We start from the raw sequence: 20,217 nt of genomic DNA, 5'->3' as shown, positions 1-20,217 counted from the left end.
TAAATGCCTGAAACAACACCATGGCAGATACCTTTCATATGTGTGTTATGCTGATGTATAAATCAGTGGATGACCTGCAGTAGAACAGTCAGCATGGACACACTTGGAGACAGACACACATACTGCTGTTGTGGCGATATCTATGAAATATAAAGAATACAGAGACAATCCAAACAACATTTTCACAATAACTTCAGTTTATCATCCAACTCGTTTTGGTCTTCTCCTTCAGACTAAAGCCTCTGTGTCCACTATGTCCAGTATTATCTGAACGTCCAGTCACTCTGTGGTCTGTGACAGGTTAAACTCTTTTGTGTTCTGGTATGCACACAGATACAGTCTTTCATGGTGTGGTTGTGTGGACAGAATTGTTTTTAAAAATGGAGAGAGAAAATACTAATTAGAAAAATATTAATTTTACTATGAGCAGGGAATTAATTCCAGATAGTAATCAGAATGCTGGTGATTCAACAGGTTATGTGTGAATATAGTGCTTCCTCATATCGCAGGAAGAAGGTTGTGGGTTTGACTCCAGTGCAGACTGGTGTGGAGTTTGGATGTTCTCCCTGTATCTGTGGGGGTTCTCTCCAGGTACCCACCACCCAAAGACATACCCCTTAGGTTCAGTCACGAGTCGGCAACCTTTGCTATCTGAAGAGCCAGAAAAAACTCTTTCTGGAGCCAAAGATATTGGATGGTTTCCATCTGCATTACGTTGAGTATTATTTTGGTTTCTCAAAGCAGCTGGCATCACTTCTCCTCTCCCAATGGAAATGCATATGACTCTAAATATTCTGTGTCTACCATGACAGATGGGTATCCAGGAAAGGTATGAATCTTCACTGGCCTCATGATATGACCTGATAAAGATTCATTTGTCAGTGATACAAATAGATGACAACTCTCAATGCATCTCAATATGTTAGGTTCCTCAGTTCTCAATCTTACTCATAACTACCATTCCGTCTCTTAATTCACTGTGAATAAAGAAGTCTGATAAATATGAATAACATTTAACCCATAAAGACCCAGTGCTACTTTTATGTCAGTTCCCAAATGAATTTTTCTCTCTATTTACCCTTTCTTAAGTCATTTGTTGTCATTTATTACAATATAATCCTCTGTATTTGGCTTTTTTTCAGTGAAAATCATGTATTTTCCTATATTTAATTCACCAATCATGTAGATATTCATAAAAACTCAGAGTAAATTCAAAAGTTATTGTATAAAAATAGAGAAAACTGATGAAAAAGTGAGTTTTTCAGTACAGATATCAATAACTGAATATATAAAAATGCCTCCATCCACTGTCATTTGTCAAACTCCATGGGTTTTACTGGTGAATCAATGTTGTAGAAGATGACAGTGTTTCCATGGTAACTATGGAGCCTCTGAACGTCCAAGTGGGTCATATCTGATGACCATGAAAAGATGAATAACTGTATTTTCACCAATTATTTTCATGTATTGTTCGGAACTATCAAACATGTAGGCTATTAAACATTTTAGATCAGTAGACGATTTTGTTCGATGGTAGATATTTGGGTGTTTATGGGTTAATTCAGAAAGTGCCTTGAAAAATCACACTTTAATAGTCTACAGTGAATACAGCAGCATCTATTCAATGCAGGTATGTGTGTGTGACCCTCCTCAGTTTGTAAACATTATTAAAACAGAAATCCCTCGGCAGAGTATTACAAGCATTGCTGTGAATATCCACCGGCCTCACAATTCGATTCAGTCATGGTGTGTGCATCATGGTGCATCGTTGATAGGTTTCCACACCTCTAGTGGGTATGCTGTGCAAAGAATGCAAACAATGAAATCAGAAATTACAACTTAGTGAATAATTGACATTAATTTGTGTTATATTTAACTTTACAGCTTTCCTGCCGGTTGCCATCAGAGTAATCAAAAGCAATAAGTTCATTGAAGTATTTACACATGTTACATTTCCACCAGGTTCTGTAATAATCTGTTACCTCCAACAGTACGTTTGCAGAGTAACCTTCACCACACTGGTTAACTCACATTTTGTTCATTCAGTGCAGTTGAACCATACAGAGTGCATGTTGCGTTGACAGCTGCAATTGATGGACTGTTTTCCTCTCAGGAACATATGTGTGTGTGTGTTGTAAGAGGTCGGCCAACATATCGAGCAGGTGCAGGTACACACACAGACGCCCCTCTCTGTGTGTGAATGTTTTAGTGGTGATGGGGGGGGGGTGTGGGGTCCCGGGAATATGAGGGGATGGAGGGATGAAAGGAGGGGGTCTGTGTGGCTCAGGTTACCCCTAGCAGGAGGGAGGGAATGGTGAGTTGTTTGTGTGGCAGGGGTTACAGAGGGGTTTTACCAGGCCCAAAATAAGCCACCAATGTCTTCCACACGTGGGGGCGGGAGGTCTCGGCTGCACCCGGGCCCCTGAGTTCTGTCCTTCACATTATAACCTGCCAACGACTGGACATCCAACATGGGCGGAGGGGTGAGTTGGATGAACATTTGACTTTATTTTTCTTTAAATGCACAGTAGTTTGATGTCATATTATACTGAAGCCCCTTTTCATGTTAGAACTGAATGGGTGATGGCAGACTTTGCATGCTTTTCCAGTTGTATATATACAGTAATAGCATATGGTGTGGACATGCATCATGGAAAAGTACCAGGTTGTGTGATTGCGACTGCAGGCCTCACTGTCTCTAAGCATCACAATGCTTGTTTTAATAGTAACATTTCAGGAATGATGGCTTTGCTCCTCGCTAACTTTCGTTCCCGGCTCGCTGTTTATTCGGGTAATTACGTAATTTTGTTTTTATTCTCTCCATCAGGCCCATTCCATTTAGCTTTATGGGAGGACAGCCTGGTAATCTTCCTCACACACAGTGGGGGGAAATTGCTATGCCAGACACATTTCAGGCACTCCACCGACTCCGTGCTCCCTCTTTGGCTTTTTTTCTGATTACTTTTTTTTTTTCCCACCGTGTCACTCTCACGCTCTCCCTCTCCTATTCTCTCTTGTGTGTCCCTTCCTTCGCTGACATGCACACGTGCTGCTAAAAGAAGCAGACTGACAGCAGCAGATGATTTCCATGATGTACCATTCTTCCAACTGTTCATGCCACGCACACACACTCATAAATGAGGAACCAATGCTGTACGGGGAGTAGGAAAAAAAAAAAAAAAATTCTCCTCCGCATTTAGAGAATGGTTTTTTCCGATAGTGCCAAAAGATTGAAATGAACCAAAGTCCATTGTACTCGCAGTGATGCTCCTAACACGAGGCTATGAATGTAAATGGATGTGCACAATGTGGCCACGACAAGTGTTCTCCCCTTTCAGTGTGTGTCTGTGGAGGTTTGGGGTGATAGCCTCCAGGCCTGATGTATTTAAATCTCTGTTTTGTTTTGTTTGGTTTTTTTCTCCCTCCTCCAGTACGGTGCTGAGAATGGAGGGAAGAGGAAGAAGAAGGACAGGGATTTGGATGAGCTGAAGAAGGAGGTGGCCTTGGTAAGAAAAACAAGCTGCCAGTCCTCCAACCTACACTCACGTTGCACTGTGATTGATTCCATCATGGCTGCTCCCAAATGATCCCCAAACAGCATCACACCAGACACTACAGGTTATTTAACAAGGCTATAAATGAAAACAGTGGCCCGTAAACAAAATGGCAATCCAAGCTGCTTAATGTAGTCTGTTGTAGATGAGCCGGTCCCGTCCTCTTCTACCCCCCCCCCCTTCCCCTCGGCTGCTCTTCTTTGTGTTCTGAAAGATACTGAATAATTTGTGGGCCACCAACATTGTAGTGCAGAGGTTTTTTTTTTGTCTTGTGCAGTTGCTGTAGCTCTTTGAGGTGCTGTCAAAACACAGCTGAGTGATGCCCATAAAAACTGGGGTACATTTTGCTGCTCGCGTTATCTTCTGATAAAACGGCTCTTGTCAATTATCAAGTTGGCCTGTGACTGATTAAAGAGAAGAACTCCTTGGATACTCTCAGCACCTGCCTAAAGCCATTTTGTGATTAACTTTTGTGTTTTACTTTTTTTTTTTTTTTTTTTTTTAAATCTACATGCTTCTTGTACTACTACCTCTCCAGTCAGTGATTTCTTACATTTCCACCAGAATTGCTGATAACACTTTACAATAGGTTCACACTATGAAGCATTAGTTAAGCATTAACAAATACTGAATTCATCATTTATAAAGCATATTTCTGACATGAATACTCATTAGTATATGGTTTATAAGCACAGTTATAAATGTTTTACTCATCATTAATAAGCACTTTAGTTATGGATTAACAAATACTGAATTCATCATTTATAAAGCATATTTCTGACATAAATACTCATTAATATATGGTTTATAAGCACAGCTATAAAGTTTTCCTCATCATTAATAAGCTCATCTACAATGTGCTTAATGACTGTATCTTCATACTTAATAAATTATGGATTCAGAATCAGATTCAGAAAATCTCATTTGTAAATGCTTTATATGTCATAGATAGTCCACACTTTCGATGAGCTCACACCATATACTTAATTAATGAGTAGTAAGTGCTTTATAACTACCTGAAATAATGAATTTCTGTATTAATAACTGTTTATAGGACATCTATTGGAAAAGAAATTTGTGAGTTCGTATAAAATACCTGCTAACATATTCACTAACTGTTAGTACATGTTTGAATAGTGTATGTGCAAGCATAAATGCACATCAAAACTGGTTTGTAAGTGATGCAATACCAAATTTTTAAATGCTGAATCCATAAGTATGAAAATACAATCATTAAGCACATTGTAGATGAGCTTATTAATGATGAGTAAAAGCTTTCCAGTTGTGCTTTAAACCATATATTAATGAGTATTCATGTCAGAAATATGCTTTATAAATGATGAATTCAGTATTTGTTAATGCTTAACTAATGCTTCATTGTGTGTACTTGTTATAAAGTGCTACCGAATTGCTTTAAACTGCCACCAGACAACGGGTGATCAGTATTGGCTGTAAGGCCAGATGAATAAAGCTTAACTACCAAACAGTTTCAGGAATGTCAAAGCAAGTGTTGATTATGGAGCCATCACTAGCAGCTCTATTTTATTCTGGTCTGCCAAAGCCACTGTTGGTGAAGACACTGGTATATTTCCCTCTTAGTGCTCCATGAAGAAAGAAACCCTGGGGGACTGACACCATCTTGACAGCTGAGAGCTGAGATGTTGGTTGTTACAGTCCTGAAGCGCATTTCAGCAGCACTCGGACAACCCATTTGCCAGAGTAAAATGTTTTTGGTTTTTTTTTTATTGTATTCTGAAAATCATGGATCATTTTAACATTCATGGGCCAAAAATAAGTTTCATATCAACATTTCTCCATACATCTAAATCAACATTAGAATGGTAATTTTCAGGTATGCCTCTCAGAAATGTCTAAACAGCAGCAAAAATATCTAATTATTTTTGTGTTCCTTCGTTGTATCTTTGTGTCTGACTGTGCAGACTGATATCTGTGCACAGTGACTTTACCTACATGGGTTGTCAAATTATATGAACATCTCATCTCTACTAAATGCAGTAGTTTTATATATTGAACTGAAGACACTGTGGGGGTAAGAAATGGCCAAATAAGTTGCATATGCCCTTCTGGCTCGACGAGCAATCCTGCTCAGGTGGAGGGAGGCTTTCCCTCCCACTCATGCACAGTGGTTAGAAGACATTATGTCCTCCTTAATACTGGAGAAAATTAGATACTCACTTCAGCAATCAAATGGGAAATTCCAGAAAGTGTGGAGTCCCCTCCTAAAAACATTCCAGACACTGTAAATGCTTGGCGTTTAGGTGCAGTTTAACAATGCTGCTTACTCCGTACTTACTCCTAGCGCAGGTTTCTGTCGTGATAGTGATCCTTTATTATGTCTAGTGCACTGACAATGACTGAGGAGAGATTATTTTATTTACAGTTTGTTGTTTGCTGTGTTTTGCTTTGTTTTATTGTGTCTTTTTTTTTTTTTCCTATGGCGCTAGCTGCGATTGATTTACACCCATGCTTACTTAAGATTTCTGTAAGGACCATTCAGCACTGCACTTGTATTATATTGAGAAAACTTTAAAAAAAAGAGATCATGATTAAAAAAGAATAAGTTGCATATCATCCTAAACAGCTTTTAGTTTGTGATTAGAGGATGACTTCATTCACTGTTTGCATTAACATGGGGACTTGTGATTCTGTACGCCATTGTTTTAATCAACAGAAAGCAGGGTTCACATGGGGTCTTAAAAAATCTTAAAAGTCTTGAATTTATAAATCTGCATTTAATACCTTAAAAAAGTCTCTAAAAGGTATTAAATTTGAAATGGTAGGTCTTACATTATGTTGCTGTAAACCTGTTGGCTGTATTGTGTTTAACTGTGTCTGGGAAATGTCCATGCAGCAAAGAAAGTAATGTTAGTTGACTCAGTTCCAACCCGACAATTTATATTAAAATTAGGAAACAATAATCGCTAACTTTGCAGAAATAATCACAGAACATTCAGCCCAACACATGTGCAGCCATTACTTGTGTGCTTTGCCTGAGAAAGCTGCCTTTAGGGAACATTAAGCGACGGATCAAGTTTAATAATAGCTGTTTGGAAAAAAGATCCTTCTCCACCTGGTTGACAGGAGTGGAGGGGAATGTGTTTGAAGTTTGCTGCACCTTGTACAACAAACCAATTCAACTTGGAATGATGGGAATCAAGGTGGTGGAGTAAATAAATCAATGTGATATCATGACTTGTGTAGATGGGTGCTTCTATGAAACTGGTCCTAAAAACAGGACATGGGGCTAAAAATTCAAACCAGAGGTAGACTATTGTTATGAAGCAAGTTTGGAAGCACTTTGGGTCTGTTTTAAAAATAAATATTAACTGAGATAAAAGAGAAACTATTTTTCAGATAAATCACATTTTATATTTTTTTATATTATCTTTTATACAAAATCTGCATGTAACACGGTCAAAAGGATATGGAATTTACGCGCTACTATTTTTTTTTTTTTTTTTTAAATATCTCTTTATTCTCTCACAGGTACATTTTGGGAATCAAACTAATTATGCAAGGGAGAGTGTTTCACATAAAAGACTGCTGTTGCGAAATCACTCACAATTTATATGTTTTAACTGGACAGATTCTGCATGTAACGCGAGTGGACACGATGGGTTACAAGCAAAACCTGGAATGAGACAGATTGATGAAAAACCCACATGTGTGGATTACAAAAACCCCTAGGAACGACACATTTAACACAGTGTCTTTATTTATAATCTATATAAGACCATTTACAGACATGTTTTCAATTAAAATGCACTGACACCTAGTTAGCTTTAACTGTCCCAATTTTGGTCCTATTTTTGGACCCAATATTTGATTAAAAATTCAGTAATTTTGGGATGGCTCAGAGCAAGAGTATAATTTCTTTTGCATTTATCTGAGGTCATCATTAGGTACATCCTGGGGGGAAATATGTCTACATTTCTCTTTTATTATTGGGTCTAAAAAAGCTGACAAAGTGCCAGGTACCAAAATGAACCCAGTTTCATAGAAGCATCCAAATATACACGCCACGTTGAAGTGGTGTACACATGTGTTATCTGTACACATTATAAGCTTTCTGTGTGTATGTTCACGCCGTTATTAGCCTTCTGTCCAACCTGAATCGATGTGTCAAATACAGCGCACTAAAGGTTAGGGTTAGGGTTATGTGAACTGGAGATCTTGACGTAAATTCACACACAATCAAATGGCACTGAATAACACGCAAAAGGTTGAAAACATGTAGGTATAGCACGCCAAATGCCATAAGAACTGGTGTGTCATACAATGCTATTTCTTGAGATCAGTCTCAAATAAATGCATTTTCATAAATTCTAGGAGTCACACGTTTTTGCCAGTATGCTGTGAAATGGCCATTAAATTCTGTTTAAGCCATCTTAAAAAAAGGGTCAATTTTTTTTTTTTTTGAACTTTTTATTTATTCCACCCATATAAAACACATGGAGATGTACAAAAATCACACCAGCCTCAGTCTATAAATCACTCGATCCATATCACATTACTTTCATTCATAACTGCTCATACTACGCCTTTTACATATAGGTCAAAAACATGTCAAGGTCATATATATTTTACACAGATACCAACAACATTCTTGAAATCTGACTTCTAATATTCCACCAGCACAAATAAATGTATTTGCCAAACCAAGACAGGTGACAAAAAAAAAGCAATATTAAAAACAAAAAGAGGTATTTAGAGCTCTTGTATCACTTGAATTATTGGTTTCCATCTTCTCTCAAATTTTTCTAGTTTCACTTGTAACCTTGCAGTAGTTTTTTCCATAATAACAACCTTTTTTACTTTGTGTGATATGTGTCATATGGTGCCTCTAGCTAAAATTGCTAGAGCAAAATAAATCGATTTCATATCAATCGGACATTGACAAAGATGAAAACAAAGGGAATTTTATCCAAGATTTTTATACATTTTGGTTAGTTTTATAAGCACACAATACAGTTTCAGTTAGTTATTGATTTTTCTTTTAATTACAGTTTTTATTTATTTTAGTCAATGAAAATATTTTTTCAATTTTAGTTTTTGTCATTTCGTTAGTTTTCGTTAACGATAATAACCTTGACCATGACAGGGAGTTGAGATGTGAACTGTGGTCCTTATTGGGAATTTTGCAAATCCACCATCCACCCTAACCATCCTATGCCTACTGAGGACAGACACAAAAAAACAATCTGGAAACTGTGCAGGGAAACTCTGGCATGGAGTATTTTTGGTTTGGAAACCCAAGGTGCTTTCACACCCTCCTCATTTAGTCCAGACTTTTGGTTATTTGATCCAGTGTGATCCGGTACAGGTGTGAAACCTCCCCTTGACCATGATGTGGACCACTAGTCAGTGTTTGATTCTTTAAGTCAACTGTGGTTTGTGTGACGTACAGTTGTAAATTGTGTTTTATTATTTCTTTAAGGTTTAAGGAATTGAAGAAAACCAGATGGTTAACAGTGGCTTATAATATTATGTATACTCAAAACATACCTAACAGATAGTGCATCCATCTATCTATCTATCTATCTATCTATCTATCTATCTATCTATCTATCTATCTATCTATCTATCTATCTATCTATCTATCTATCTATCTATCTATCTATCTATCTATCTATCTATCTATCTATCTATCTGTCTGTCTGTCTGTCTGTCTGTCTGTCTGTCTGTCTGTCTGTCTGTCTGTCTGTCTGTCTGTCTGTCTATCTGTCTGTCTGTCTGTCTGTCTGTCTGTCCCAAACATCCACCGTCGACTTAAATTATCTATTGATCTAAAATATTCAATACGTGTTGATCCATTAAACCTATCAATACGTGTAAATAATTGGTGTTAAATACAGTTTGTCGTCTTTTCATGGTCATCAGATATGACCCATGTTCAGAGGCTCCGTAGTTACCATGGAAACACCATCATCTTCTACAACATTGATTCACCAGTAAAACCCCTGGAGTTGGATCAATGACAGTGGATGGACACACTGGGTTTTTATTCAGTTAATGAGAGATTTGCTGAAAAACTCATTTTTTTCCTTCAGTTTTCTTCTGTTTTGTTATATAACCTTTTAATTTGAGATGAGAGATTTAATGAGATTTAATGAATATCTACATGATCGGTGATTTAAATATAGGGAAATACATGATTTACACACACAAAAAAAGCAAAATACAGAGGATAATCTTTTAATAAATGGTGATAAATCACTTTAGAAAGGTTATATTTGGAAGTTGACACAAAAGTGAGTCCTTATGGGTTAAGTGCATTAGCAATGGAATACAATATATGTCTGTCTGTCTGTCTGTCTGTCTGTCTGTCTGAGAGGAGGGCTAATGTGCTGGACCTCTTGCTGTTTTACTTGAAGACTCCTGTTCTGGTAGACTTGGTATATTTTTGTGTAAACCTGAAGTTATCAGTGAAGAACATATTTTATGGCTGGAGACCGACAGTTTACCCAGCTCTAGCTGTTTGGAGATGCAGGAAGAGTGAGCCAGTCTTTGACCTCTTTGATCTGTCTTGAGGAATGAATCATATATATCAAGTTGCTTGATCCAGGTCAGATAGAGAGAATAAAATATTTTTCAGTAGGGTGGAGGTACATAGAAGTTTAATCAGTCTTATTTCTTCATGATCCACTCACTGTTAAACTAGTTGCATGTCACATTTTCCTCCTGCAGCGTTGCTTTTCAGCTGTGCTGAGGTTCAACAGACCATTAAATGCATTGTTTTGAGGATACAGTTTTCTGTTCATTTCAAAAGCAACATTTTTTTCTGCAATAATTTAAAGTCTCGGTCTTCTTGGTTTTACTGAAAAACATTTTGTCTTTTTATCCCTGTAGGATGACCACAAAATCTCCCTGGATGATCTGGGAAAACGCTATGGACTAGACCTCGCTCAGGTAACAGCTCACACACATTCTCATTACAGTAACACATGCACACAAACACACAACAAAGTCAGCTTTAATACCACCTTGTAGAGATAAAATCTGTGGTTTCTTCTGCGGCAGAGAAACATCCAAAGTGAGACCAAGCATCCTGTTGGTCTACATGCTGTCCCCAGATCACCTTCTTCATCCTTAATCCTTCAATCACACATGCAGACACTCACACACTTTGATAAATGGCTTAACCAAGGCAGATACACACAGATGAATCAACGACAATGACAGTGTTTAAGCCATTTGCGACTTCCTCTGACACTACTGTATTAGTCACACATTTTTTTGGGAGAAAAGCTTTAGGGGATGTAGAAGCTGGGAGCTCCAATAGCACAGGTTGAAAAAAGAAAACTGTCAGCCAGACTGTGTAAAATGAAGCATTAAAGCTGTATTTAGTAACACTTTAATATGAAGTGTGCTTAAGACTGATGCGACAGCTGTCATGAGCATGAAGGTGAGTCTGTATGAATGGAGTCGTTACGTGTCATTCGATCAGTTATAATGTACAGTTGACATTGTTTGAGGAGTTAATAACAAGTTGGTATTAGCCATGACAACATAACCTGCCATGTGAAATACGACACAGCAAAATTGTTCATCGGCGTAATAACACTTCATGGCTTGTTCATGACAAGTCCAAATTCCACCACTGTACCTGAGACCAGGGGAAAAACAACATGACAAAAACAATATGAGGGAAAAACAAACAGGAGGAGGAGGTGAAGTCAAAGAGAAATGAGAGAAGATGAACAGGGAGAGAAGAAGATGAATGAGAGGGGGAGAAAGACGTGAAGTCCACTCTTTATACACTCACAGACAAAAGACTGGTGCCAGAATCCAAAGTAGGCCTTTGAAGGTTGTTTTAGTGACTGTCAGAGCAAACTGCATCTCACAGTATTAGGTGAAGACAGTCAAATTGGGGTGGCAGTGCTTGTGGGGCAGTGGTTGTCACTGGTGTAGCACTGCAGCTATTGACTTTTTTTTAATTATCATTTTCTTCGATTTGATTCAATTTAATGATTATTTCAATAGGCAAAAAAAAAATTGTAAAACTGTGAAATAGACACATCTGAAAATGATCAACAACTTGTCCTTTATTCCACAACCAGCTGAAACAACAACCACAAAAAAATATAAAAGTAAAAGGATATATATAAAACATCTAAATACAAATAACAACGATAACAACAGTATAAAAGGTGTCAAACATACGGCCTGTGGGCCAAAACCGGCCCACCAACGGGTCCAGTCTGGCCTGTGGGATGAATGTGTGAAATGCAATAATTACACCTAAGATATGAGCAATCAAGGATGTTAAAATAATTTTAGTTCTGGTTCCTCATACAGACCAATGTGATCTCCAGTGGGTCAGACCAGTCCATAATAACCTAAAAAAAATAATGACAACTCCAAATGTTGTCTTTGTTTTAATGTAAAACATGAAAATGTTTACAATTATAAACTATCCTTTCACAAAAAATGTGAATAACCTGAACAAATATGGACAACCTGAAATGTCTTATGCAAAATAAATGTAATTTTAACAATATTCTGCCTGTTGCTAAATGTTTTCTGTGTTTGTAGTTCCACTGTGATCTGTAAGTTGTAATGCACATGTATAATGTTCATATTATTTATATTTTTAAGGAAGCTTTGTAGATGTAAACATTTTCATCATGTAATTCTACATTTTTCACCATTATTATTTTCCTGGTCTGGCCCATTTGAGATCATATTGGGCTGAACGTGGCCCCTGAACTAAAATGACTTTGACACCCCTGATATACAGTATATAAAATATCTATAAATGTATAGAAATAACAAAAGTATAAAAGTGCCACAGACTGGGACTTTCTGGACTTGTAAAATTATATTTAAGTAGACAAACATTGTAAATGTAAATGGCAGCACAAGTCACATGGGATAAGGAAATTATTTGTCTCTCCTTCGACCACTATTCATTTTTTCCTCTCAGTTACATCCCATAGGACACAGTGGAAGGGACGGGACCTTGCATCCCTTGTGATTCAATCAAAACACTGTCTCTGAAAGTCTTTAGACATCTTCTAAGTTACTTTCTTCTTACATCTGTTATGTTTTTTTTAGCTTTTCATTTTTGATGTTTTTATCCTGTTATGTGTTTTACACGACGCCTGTCTGATTCTGTTTTATCTTGTTTTGTCTGTTTGTCATTTTGATCTTGTTATGTTTTTTCTTGTTATGACAACTGAGACCTCTCCTCTCCCTTTTACATGGGTTTATTGAGGTCAAAATTCTTAGAACACTACTAATTCAGTTAGGAGAATGAACTCACATATTGCTATGTATTTTTCCTCTGGTGACCTGTATGAAATCAGATGGGTGAAACTAACACAGAAACAACATACAGCATTTTGTCATTATTTCCACATTGATTTCTGCTGATTGACAATTTATCTTGTTGCGTCAAATTCATCATCTCCTGCTGTTATTTCAACAGAGAACTCATGTCACTGTAATTTATTTTGTACTTTGTTTCGCTATTTTTGTCACATATATGTAATTTACAATATGTGCCAAGAAATGTCTTCTTCATGAGGTGTATGTGTATAATGAAACCATAGGCGAAAATCCAGGGGGGACAGGGGGAAATGTACCCCCCCCCCCAAAACAAACAAACAAACAAACAAACAAACAAAACAAACAAAACAAGAAAATAATTTTAAATAATTTATCAAAATCCAATGAAGGCACGATAAAAGTGATCCTATTTATAATAAAAGTGGAAAAAAAGTGTTTTTTTGTTTTTTTTTAAGTTTTGGACATTACAACTCCCCACCCCCTTCCTTACTATGATACAGTGCACGAGGCCCTCTTCAACTTTGAGCGCGAGCTGCAGGTCCGCTGTTTCTATTTTTAGAAAGTCCGACGCAGGCACTGGCAACAGCCAGTCCAACGGAAATATAAAACCACAACGACTGAAAGACACTAAGTCATTTATCACACCAACTGTTCAACGAGCACACACTTGTAATAGCAATAGCAACATTTGTCCTGCTTTTTTCCAATTTCACCGCCTTTTATTAGCACCAGTTTTTAGGAAATATTCAATACTACCCGTTCATGAACTCAGTGTTTATCACTCATGTTTATTTGTGCACAAGTTTATCAATAATAAGCAAGATCTTCCGGACACTTTTCATCATTTTTTTAGTTTTTCATGCGATTTACATTTATGCTCAACTAGACATAGTGACAATCTTCATTTACCCTTCTGTCGAACATCTAGTCATCAATTTAATATTTTATTTAGAGGTCCTAAATTGTGGAACAATCTAGACATGTCTCTAAAGTCTATATTGTCATTTTCATCTTTCAAAAACTTACTGAAAAAACATCTCCTGTCCTGACTTTTTCAGTGTTTTCTATATTGTTAATTGTTGTTTAATTATGGTTTTCTTATGTTTGTACATTCTATTTTTTATTTATAGTAGATGATGGGAGTGGAACTCTGTACAAGCCCTTTGGGCTTCGTTCCCTCCCTGCACTGTTTTTTATTGTGGTAAATAAATAAATACAAATACAAATTTATCAGCATTCCACTTAAGCTAGTAAGTAGCTAATGCTTATTAATAAGGTCATTTTTTTCCCCTTAACTTTATTGAAAATATTCAGATATACAAAACATATACATTTTGAACAAACAAACTTTAAGATGTCAAAAAGAAAAAGCATTTGAACCAATAAATTTAAGAAAAAAAAAAGCATGGATTTAACCCTTTCATGCATAAATTATGAGAACCTTAAGCAAGATTTTTTTTTTTCCTCAGTGATTTTTTCCTCTTTAGACATGAAAAGAAAAAAAACAAAAAAAACAATGTGATTTAATTTTTTATGAACCAAATCCAAAAATGTCCACTCAGCTGGACACCACGTGTTTAATTTTTTGAAGCCAAGAAACATGCATTTATTGACAAACTGCGTGAAAACTATGAAATAAAAACGTTTTTAAATGCTGCTAATCTTTTCTCACATTTTAACATACTATATTATCAGTTATTACTCACTCAGATAATATGCAAAAAACTCCCCAACTTTTTGTTAAAAAAAACCAAAAATCTTGATTACAGTCTTGTAACAATTAACAATTGATTTACACTCACATATGTTACTGCAGTTCAGGTTTATCAAGAACAGGAAAGTTACAGTAATGGTATGAATTGCAGTGTATGAAATGATGCAGAAGTGTCCACTGTGTTGGCTGATATGCAACTAAAACAACAAAACCCATAAATATACAAGAGAAAAGCTGTAGAATAACTGTCCACTGTAGTGACCAGTATGCATGAAAGGGTTAAAAACACAAGACAGAACAGAGCTTATTAACAAGGTCATGTCTTCAGAAACAACACACCGTTACCGTCACTGGATCATTTAGATGAGTGTTTATTTATCAGTGATGATAATGGATGATATGAGCCTGCAGGCTGACTAGTAACTCCACTTACTGGTAGTTCAACCTACAAGGCAGTAGATGGATGCAGTTAAATGTCAGGCCCCGGACGGATCTAGGATGAAGATATTATTAGTACTTTTAATATCATTATTGAAAACATCTGAACAACACTGTAAGGTAAGTTTCAATGGAGAATAAGAGAGCATGCCAGACAAAACAGTAAAAAGATACAGCATGTTTTTCCTTGCCCCCCCAGGAATAAGTCTCTGAGATTTTACAATTTACTCCCCCCACCCCACTATAAACTGGGATTTTCCCCCCTGACTTAAACTATTGTAAGGCACATACCACAGCATTGGCATATAGTCACCAAAAATAATATCAAAAATACCATTAATCACAAATAGTTGTATAAAAATGTGTAATCAGCTCATTTTTCCATATCGTAACAGCTCTAGTGCTTTACACAAACCCAGAGGTGAGGTGCAGCCTGAGCTTTTTCGATAGAAATAAAACCCTGATCATAGATCTTGTGTCAGCCTCATGAACGTCCCTTTAAACACAGTGCCACCCAGTATTTCCTGTATTTTTCACACATACGATAAATTAGACCACGGTCGCTCGGTGTAAAATGTCTGGAGGTAAAACAAAACTCCACTAAAGTTTCATCTAACAGGTTTATGGCCAAGCACCTTAGATGAGAAGAGTCACCCAGTTTATTATACTTCTGGTGTTAAATAGGCCAGACAGGAATACTTGATGTTCTGCAACACTAGCAGTAAAATTGCTTTTTAAGCTGCAGAGAAAATGGGCCGTTGTGTTGTAATAAGATTCCCGGCTCAGGCAGAAAGACATTTATTCCTAAAAATGACTCTCCCCTAGGGCCTGACCAACGCCAGGGCTGCTGAGGTGCTGGCTCGAGATGGTCCCAACGCCCTGACCCCGCCTCCCACAACCCCGGAGTGGGTCAAGTTTTGCCGTCAGCTGTTCGGCGGCTTCTCCATCCTGCTCTGGATCGGTGCCATCCTGTGCTTCCTGGCCTACAGCATCCAGGTGGCCACGGAGGATGAGCCAGTTAATGACAACGTGAGAAACTGCTTGTAAAACATGCATGCATTATGTATGTATAAGTGTGCACCTTACATGATAATCTCTCACACAGGGCAAAAGGCAGGTAGGCATGAGGAAACACAGTCACATAAAACAGGAATATGCAGCTACATGACAAAGAGGTGTTAATTTCACATTTTCAAACCCTCCCCATATCTGTTCCATTTATGCTTTACAGTGGAAGACAGAAAGGGAGAAAATGCATCATCTATTTCTGGTGAATTTTCTTCACTTTTTTTTCTTTTTTTTTATATATTTTGTGGCATGGAATCAAAAGAAAAAAAAGATCCCATGAGCCAAAATAACGTCTTAGCATCTAAAATAAAGGGAATATTTCCTCAAAATAATGACCAGGTATTTCACTATAATGACTTAACTCATGATAATGAGAAATTGCCAAAATAATGACATTGTATTACTAAAATATTACTCTTTGAAAATGATTTCATTCTAATTCTAATCACTTGGTTTACTAAATTCATGACGTTCTCGCTGAAAATCCTGCCGTAGTATCTAGTGTTATTTTGAGATGCTCTTTGCTCATCTTTTTTCATTGCATTGGCAGGGATGAGCTTCCCTAAGGGTGGCCGTATGAGATGAAGACTTCCGTTTCCAAGGTTCTGGTCAAAGTGGCAGCGAAATGATCACACATAAGCCTGCACAGAGCCTGAAATCACTGAAGGAAGAAATGTAGGGAGGGAAAGGAGGAAAAGGAAAGTAAAAACCCAACAGTTATTAAAACTTAGAAGCAAAAAAAGGGGAAAAAACATTACAACACACTCTGATTTAGTCCCACACTGATGCTGAGTCCCCTCCTGCTGAAACTGTGACGTAAAAACAACCGCTGACACTGGCATCGGTCCTAGCATTAGCACGGATAAATACTCACACCAACTGCTGAGCAAATGGAGCCGAGCAGTCAAGCATATCGCACTTTATGACTCGAAGTCATTATGCAATCATCATTCAGTATCCTCACCACCCCAGACGGCATTAAAGCCGCCTTGCATAATATACAGTAACATACTGAAGATAGACACACATGCACACATGCGATAGCTTTAATCTCTTCATGATTTAATCTGTGCGTTCAGTACTGAGTATGTACAGCTGGATGCTCTGGTGAGCTTCTTTAAAGTCCCAACCGCCTGCAGCTTTGGCACTCACACTATTGCATAATGTGAAATGGGTTATTTAAGATGAAAATCCACTCTAACAAGATCTTACACAATGCTGTTGTCAGATTAGAATTCAACTTTGATTATTTTCAAGCATTTGTCAAGGTGAACAACTCCATTGTCTCGAGCAGTTTTAAGAAACGTACTACAGACTTCTCATGAAGCCAGTTTTCAACATGGAAATCATGCATTAGTCTGCTTATTTGCACATTTATTATACTTTGCATCCGGTGTCTCCTCAAATAAGAAGACTGAAAGAACAAAAAAAGCCCGAATCTGCAAAAAAACACAAGCAGAGACAAAGCAAAGGGGTTGGAATATGAACGCTCAGTAGGAGGCAAATGTTGTGAACACTGACAAGTGATTTTCTGAGGATATAGATGTATTCCTTGGTACAGAGTATTTTGCACTGCAATAATAAAAAAAAGTAATTCAAGTGTAAAATAGCAAAAACATTGTGCTGTTGCTGTCAAATCAAAGCTGCACCTTCCAAGAGCAAACTTCTCAGGATTTAGGAATTGTACTCTCCTTGGGTCCAGGACATACAGTACACCAGCTGGCAGATGCTTTCATCCGAAGTGCCTTACTGTCTTGTTTACTTCACTATGAGCTGAATCATAACAGTTTTTTTTTTTTTACTGGCACCTCTCACGCGCAGAACTGAAAATATTTACTGAGAAGAATTTAAAAAACAACCAGAATAGAAGTGTTCAGCCTTTGCCTGTCACACAACTACAAGTCCTACAGCAGCTTTAAAATAAAAAAAGAAGAAGGAGAAGGAGAAGTCTCTTGGTGGCCTCAGTGATCAGTGTCTCAGTTCTTGGTTTTTCTGGGTTTGGAAAACAGATGTTCACTTGGACTAACACTGAATGAAGCGTCCAAGATGACAGGAATAGTACACGAGAATCTAGCTCTGTTCCGTTTTAAATCTCCAGCTAAGACCCAGAGTTTCCCCAGGCTCATTCTTTCTGTCTTCCTTTTTTTTTTCTTTTAAACTCTTCTCTCTCGCTCCGTTTAAAGTTTTGCTGCTTTTAAAACCTGTCTGAGGTCTGTAAATCCCCTTTTCCTCTGCTTTAAGTCGATAATGACACAGCCCCCCCCCCCCCCCCCCCCCCCCCGTGGTTCTGCTTCACCCCTGTTGCAGTTGTATCTGGGCGTGGTGCTGGCGGCCGTGGTGATCATTACAGGCTGCTTCTCTTACTTCCAAGAGGCCAAAAGCTCCCGCATCATGGACTCCTTTAAGAAAATGGTACCACAGGTAAGTTGATGCGTGCAGTGTTTGGTGTAGTCTCAGAGCTTTCTGAATCAATAAGCCGTCCCTCAAGTAGGGCTTACACACTCACTTTAGTGGAAACCTAATAAGCTTGCACAAAGGAAGAATAAATGTTTGAGCCAAGTTGGGATTGTGAGTGTGTTTGCATAAAAACTCCCCCTGCGTTATCCACCTCTAGCACTTCGATTCCCTAATTCTTTAATCTTTTTAGGCTCTTTTCACTCCTACCTTGTGCTTCTTTTTCCTTACCTGTCTTCACCCCTGCTCTCTTCTTCCTTTTCTCCACTATCTCTTCCTTTCATATACCTTTTACCCCCTCTGGCTCTTCTTTTTTACTGCTCTTCCCTCTCTTCTGCTGACTAAATCCTCTCTGTTCCCAGACTCTCTCACACACACTTCTTCACACTCCCTTCTGGTCTCTCTCTCTCTCTCTCTCTCTCTCTCTCTCTCTCTCTCTCTCTCTCTCTCTCTCTCTCTCTCACTAACACTGTCTTTATTTTTTCATTCATTGCCAGCAAGCCATGGTGATCCGGGAGGGGGAGAAGATGCAGATCAATGCTGAACTTGTGGTGCAGGGAGATCTGGTGGAGATCAAAGGGGGAGACCGCATCCCAGCTGACCTCCGAGTGATCTCCTCCAGCGGATGCAAGGTACCAGCAGGGGTGGGGGGGGGGTGCACGGGCCACAGAGGGAATCTGCTGACTTTGGTCATGCTAGATAATTTTTCGTTTCCTGTAAGAAGACAAAGTTATTACAATGTACCCTTTAAGGAAGCAAGATGTTCTTTGTACTTGTACTTCCTCCAACATTTCAGTATTTGGGTCTAATAGCATTTAGTTTTAATTAGTTTCCAGAGGTGTGGACTCGACACAGGCGACTTGTACAAGAATCAAACTCAACTCAGGCGTTTGATGATTTTTAAGGTCAACTTGAGAATCATAAAAGACTTTTCCACTAATGACTTGTGAGTTCACTGTAACTTCTGCCTCATGACTTTACATGACTTGACCTCAACTCAATTAATAATTATACTAAAAGTTAATAGAAACGTACGATGATGAAACACATTTAAATCTACAAGCACAAAATACTTTGGTTTTTACCCTTATTCTGAAATGAAAAAAATCCTAATAGTCAGTTTACAATATTTAACAATATTCTGATTTACATTTATCTGTGCATACCCCATTAAAATAGTGTTTTTCAAAGTTGCCCACTGGTTCCACAGTGTGAACTCCCTCTTTAATTTTTTCTAACACCTTCTGGAAAAGGTCAGCTCTACGATACTTGCTCATATCCAAGTATCAAAGATATAAATATCTCATATCATCTTTGTCTCTCTCTACTCCAGTTGGCCAGTAACATGCAAATTAGATTCAGGTTCCAAATTTGCTTTATTTGTGTCCAAAGAATCCTTAGAAAACCAGAATTGCATCTGAACATTCCACATATCTTACTTGGAAAATCTAACCTGAAAATACTGTTTACATGACACCTGTCAAATGTAACAGTAGTGTACTGAGTGTCATTTGGCTACAGACAAACAGCACATTATCATTTTTGGTTTTAAACAATATGCTGTGGTCAATAAAAGACTGAGATAATAGATGGAGAAGCAATAACTGTGACATTGACAATGTTAATTTATGTTAATGTTATAGTTATAAATTAATGTAGATTAACATTAAATGAGTG

General features: G+C 37.7%; 1 protein-coding gene across 1 annotated transcript in view; it reads left to right on the top strand.

Annotated features, from left to right (window-relative positions):
* The first annotated feature begins 2,463 nt into the window (after window positions 1-2,463).
* Window positions 2,464-20,217, top strand: part of atp1a2a (ATPase Na+/K+ transporting subunit alpha 2a) — a 77,627-nt gene continuing 59,873 nt past the window's right edge. Inside the window, exons 1-6 of the mRNA XM_030159490.1 lie at window positions 2,464-2,483; window positions 3,432-3,506; window positions 10,425-10,484; window positions 15,844-16,047; window positions 18,394-18,507; window positions 19,038-19,172. Coding sequence (XP_030015350.1) covers window positions 2,472-2,483; window positions 3,432-3,506; window positions 10,425-10,484; window positions 15,844-16,047; window positions 18,394-18,507; window positions 19,038-19,172 — 600 coding nt within the window. The 5' untranslated portion in view covers window positions 2,464-2,471. The remainder of the gene's footprint in view (window positions 2,484-3,431; window positions 3,507-10,424; window positions 10,485-15,843; window positions 16,048-18,393; window positions 18,508-19,037; window positions 19,173-20,217) is intronic.

The sequence above is a fragment of the Sphaeramia orbicularis genome, chromosome 17 (assembly GCF_902148855.1).
Source record: "Sphaeramia orbicularis chromosome 17, fSphaOr1.1, whole genome shotgun sequence".
Classification (NCBI taxonomy): Eukaryota; Metazoa; Chordata; class Actinopteri; order Kurtiformes; family Apogonidae; genus Sphaeramia; species Sphaeramia orbicularis.
Note: the sequence above shows the minus strand (reverse complement) of the source record. Positions and strands in the feature narration are given on the sequence as shown.